General features: G+C 44.9%; 1 protein-coding gene across 7 annotated transcripts in view; it reads left to right on the plus strand.

Moving 5' to 3' along the window:
• Pdgfra (platelet derived growth factor receptor alpha) overlaps nt 1–4,864 on the plus strand; it is a 48,596-nt gene that overhangs the window by 18,757 nt on the left and 24,975 nt on the right. For all 7 annotated transcript variants that reach the window (XM_031342737.1, XM_031342736.1, XM_031342733.1 and 4 more), the window contains 3 exons: nt 2,092–2,263; nt 2,362–2,551; nt 4,500–4,615. In XM_031342737.1, the coding sequence (XP_031198597.1) occupies nt 2,092–2,263; nt 2,362–2,551; nt 4,500–4,615 (478 nt within the window). The remainder of the gene's footprint in view (nt 1–2,091; nt 2,264–2,361; nt 2,552–4,499; nt 4,616–4,864) is intronic.

Here is a 4,864-nt window from a genome sequence, read left to right on the forward strand (position 1 = left end):
CTCTCCAGCCCTGCCCCTGCTCCCTTAGCTGCTGGGCCACCTCTCCAGCCCTGCCCCTGCTCCCTTAGCTGCTGGGCCATCTCTCCAGCCCTGCCCCTGCTCCCTTAGCTGCTGGGCCACCTCTCCAGCCCTGCCCCCTGCTCTTGAGTTGTAAACTTCTGTGCCCTAGTCTTTTTGTCTTTGGAGAACTTTGCTTTCTGCTCGCTGTTTCTCTCCCAAGCTTTCGCTGGCTCTCTTTGCTGCCCGACTGTTCTCTTCCATTTTCCTTTGTTCTTGGAGTCTGTGTGGGGCAGCAGCTTTGCTTCTGTGGAGGCCTGAAGATGACTCTTTCAGAGTCAGTTCTCTCCTCCCACCTTTAAATGGGCTCCAGGGCGTGAACTCAGGTTTCCAGGCTTGCATGGCAAGTGCCCTCGCCCACCGAGCCATCTTGCAGAAGCAAGTCTGGTGTTCTTAATGTTATGCGTTATCGATGGACTACATGCATTGTGGGACACTCACGGTCTAGTATGTTCATATGTCCCCTGAACTATAAAGTGACCTGGTAGTTTTCTTCATGCTACATTGCTTTCAATCCTTAAAACACAACACTTCATTTATGAGGAACAGCTAACTCTTAAGTCAAAACACAGAACGTTAGCCCCACAAATACATAAAATGCTTTAACACCTCTTTTCCCCCCCATAAAAGTGCCGAAAACTTCTTTGGGAGGCAGAGGCAGGCGGATTTCTGAGTTCGAGGCCAGCCTGGTCTACAGAGTGAGTTCCAGGACAGCCAGAGCTACACAGAGAAACCCTGCCTCAAAAAACAAACAAACAAACAAACAAACAAAAAACCAAAAAAAAAAAAAGAAAGAAAACTTCTTTTTGAATTTTGTAAAATATGGAGGGACACGAGGAAACCTTCTTCTCAGAGCAGCACACACTTCAGATTCCAGACAGATGGAGACAGACCCTTTAGAATCCTTCATCAAAATTGTTTCATCAAACGTAGAACACTTCATCAGTATTGTTTTGCAGTCCTGATGTCTGACTTGGAGGCTTGCAGGTGCTGAGCACATGATTCACGGCTAAGCTACTGCTGTAGGCCAGCGCTTTAACTTCTGCTTGTCCTTTTGGTTTTGTGGGGCTCACTCTGTAGCCCAGGCTGGCCTAGAACTTGCTTACATAGCCCAAGCTGGCTTCATCCCCAGGGGAGTAGTCCTGCATCAGCCTCCCACGTGCTGGGATTAGAGCTGTGAGCCACCTCACTTTAATATCATTTTATTTGTTTGTTTTTTGTTTTGTTTTGTTTTTTTCAAGACAGGGTTTCTCTGTATAGCCCTGGCTGTCCTGGAACTCACTCTGTAGACCAGGTTGGCCTCGAATTCAGAAATCCACCTGCCTCCCAAGTGCTGGGATTAAAGGCGTGCATCACCACTGCCTAACAATATCATTTTAAAGCATAACGTTTTATAGGATCCCAATTTGGTGTTATTTTCACTTCTTGTTACTGTATATGAACTGAACACAATAATGGATTCATTATGGCACTTTCATACACACATTTGATTATGTTCATCCACCATTAACTCTGCTCCCTTGCCCCTGCCCCTACCCATATTAGCAGATTCCTTTCTTTTTTCAAGCTACTTCCCCTCTTTCCTTCATGCCTTTTTACGATTTGTTTACAGCCCAATTAGCTTCATTAAAGTAACTTCTGGGAGGATGGGCAAAGGGGTACGGCAGGAGCACAGTTCACTTATCCGGGTCTATGTTATTGAAGAGATGTCTCCCCTAGTAACCGCCAGCTGCTGACTCGTCCTCGGGGAGAACTGGGGCCTCGCTGGCTTCTCCCCCTCTGCCTTCTTATTTTATTTCTATTCTTTTAGGTTTTGTGTTTTTACAGCATCTTTAGGCACACAGGAAATTTACAAAACACACCAATTTCCTACATAGTCCCGGCTCCAACATATGCTTAGCCTGCCAATTGCCAAGTCTCCCATGGAGTACACAGTGCTTAAGACCATTGGGCCTCCCACACTCACAAAGCCTACATGAGGGCTCCCTCTGGAAGGTCCTTTTTACACGACCGTTTTCTTGTATGCTACTGCAGAGAAACAAAGGCATCACCATGTTGGAGGAGATCAAACTTCCGTCCATCAAACTGGTGTACACTTTGACCGTCCCCAAGGCCACGGTGAAGGACAGCGGAGAATATGAATGCGCTGCCCGTCAGGCCACAAAGGAGGTCAAGGAAATGAAGAGAGTCACCATTTCTGTCCACGGTACCTACTATATTCTTTTAGATGGCGGCCATTCGCAGAACTTGGTTGGGATTGCGTATGCTATGGTTACTATTTAACGGGAACTCTTGCTTCCACAGAGAAAGGCTTCGTTGAGATCAAGCCCACTTTTGGCCAGCTGGAAGCTGTCAACTTGCATCAAGTCAGAGAGTTCGTGGTGGAGGTGCAGGCCTACCCGACGCCCAGGATATCCTGGCTGAAAGACAACTTGACTCTGATAGAGAATCTCACCGAGATCACCACGGACGTACAGAAGAGCCAGGAAACAAGGTAAAAGGAGCCCTTCACAAGTCACTTGGTAACACGGGGTCTTCTGAGAGCATCAGCCTACCAGATGGAGCACCTGAGCTGAGACATGCTTAAGGTCACGTTTTAGTCACAGCTTTGCCACACTTTAAGATAACATTGACGATACTATAACGATAAGTATTTAATGTAAAACAAGAAGAAAAGACTAAAATGCTCTGTCCCCCAGTGGAGGACAGCATACTGCTTCTAGCTAAAGGTGAAGGTAAGATGGGGAATTGGATGCGCTTGGACCTTGATGGTCATCATATTTCAGCAGACATAGAACTGATTCCACCCGTGAGGTGATTCGCATGCAAACATGTCCCTGAATACCATTGTTTGGAGTGCATCTGCCCCCAATCCAAGATTCCACTGAGATAAGACTGGGGTCTCGTTAGGTCTGACTGCGGTGATGGTGCGGGTTGCTCTCATCTCTAACCACTGCTGTTGCTTTCCTGCCCGCTCTGCTCTCCCCCTGGTACCGATGGTCAACCCTGGCTCTCTTGTGTCCCTTGCATACTCGGCAAACACTCTACATTGAGCACCACAATTTCTCTTGAAGTTTTGGAGCTATGAGTAGAATTCAGGAGTCAGAGGGTGCATTTTTTTTTTTTTTTTGAGACAGGGTCTCCTTCTGTAGCCCAGGCTGACTTTAAACTCTCAGCAATCCTCTTGCCTCATAGCCTCTAGGATTATGGGTGTGAACCACTGTACCATTTAAAGTAGTTATCGCCATGTTTCTTGTTTCATATCATTGTTTCAATGATAATGATCATTATCATTATCATTATCATTACTACTACTACTACTACTACTGTTGTTGTTGTTGTTGTTATTATTAATATTTTGTTTTCCAGGACAGGGTCTTGCTATGTAGTCATGCCTGCCAGTGTAGCCTGCTTTTCTACCAGCCCTGCACTTGCGGGGTATATTGAAGCCTATGAAATGCTTTCCCACATTTAATATCATTTACTGAATCTCAGAATGAGTGCTCTGTGTGTGCAATTATCATATTTTATATGTGCAGAAGTGGAGGTGTGGGGAGCCCAATAATGTCTACAATTTTGTTCCATCTCAGATGGTTTTTGTGTATTGGGATGTTTTATAATGAAATGAAAAGCCAAATGTGAAAATAGTGTATTTACACACATACACACACACACACACACACACACACAACACATGCAGGCACACACACCTGTTTGTCAGAGGACATTTGGGCGAGTGGGTTGTCACATTTGTACCTTGTTGAAGCAGGGTTTCTCTTGGTTCTGTCACTGTCCTGAAAGCTTTGGTGCATTCTCCTGTCTTTTTCTCCTGTCTCACCACAGGAGCACTGGGGTTGGAGATGGGTACCACCGCATCTGACTTTTTATGTGGGTTCTGCGGACTGAATTGAGCCCACCAGGCTAGAGCAGCAAGCACTTACAAACTTAAGTGTTCTTATTCTAAAAATCTTTTCTTATTTCACTTAAAAAATGAGGTCTTGCAGGACAGTGGTGACACACGTCTTTAATCCCAGCACTTGGGGAGACAGAGGCAAGAGGATCTCTGTCAGTTTGAGGCCAGCCTGGTCTACAGAGGGAGTTCCAAAATAGCCAGAGATACAGTGAAACCCTGTCTTTAAAAACAAAACAAAACAAACAAACAAAACCCCACAAACAAACAAACAAACAAACCAGAAATGAGGTCTTACCAGCATTGGTAGCTCCTAGAGATGGCTTATGTCGAAATACTTGGTTTTCTATTGCGTCTATGAGTGAGACCTTCAATGTATGGAAACTAGATAAAATTTTGGAAAAGACATTGATATTGACAAAAAAGATTTTTTTTTTTTTAGAAATAAATTTTCAATCATAAAATGAAACTGCTTATACAATTGGTGCTTATTTAGTTCCTCCTTATGAAAATAAGCTTCTTATCTCTTTAGGTATCAAAGCAAATTAAAGCTGATTCGGGCTAAGGAAGAGGACAGTGGCCACTACACCATCATAGTGCAAAATGACGACGACCTGAAGAGTTACACATTCGAGCTGTCGACTCTAGGTATGTAAAGATCATGCACAGGTCCTGCTCTCTCATGGATGACTGTCCCCCAAAGGCACCTTGGCTCTTCTCTTCAAAGCTTTGGAGGAGAAGCCAGACCTTGGGGTAGAAGCTGGGCCTGGGCCTGACACATGTCAGGGGCCATGTGCTTGTGCCTGAAAATTCAGGTTTGTTTGGGACATTCCTCATCTAAAACTATGAAGTGCCCCCAAATCTGAAACTTTGTTTTTTTTTTTTTTTTAATCGGGG

This window comes from Mastomys coucha, unplaced genomic scaffold, assembly GCF_008632895.1.
Source record: "Mastomys coucha isolate ucsf_1 unplaced genomic scaffold, UCSF_Mcou_1 pScaffold22, whole genome shotgun sequence".
Classification (NCBI taxonomy): Eukaryota; Metazoa; Chordata; class Mammalia; order Rodentia; family Muridae; genus Mastomys; species Mastomys coucha.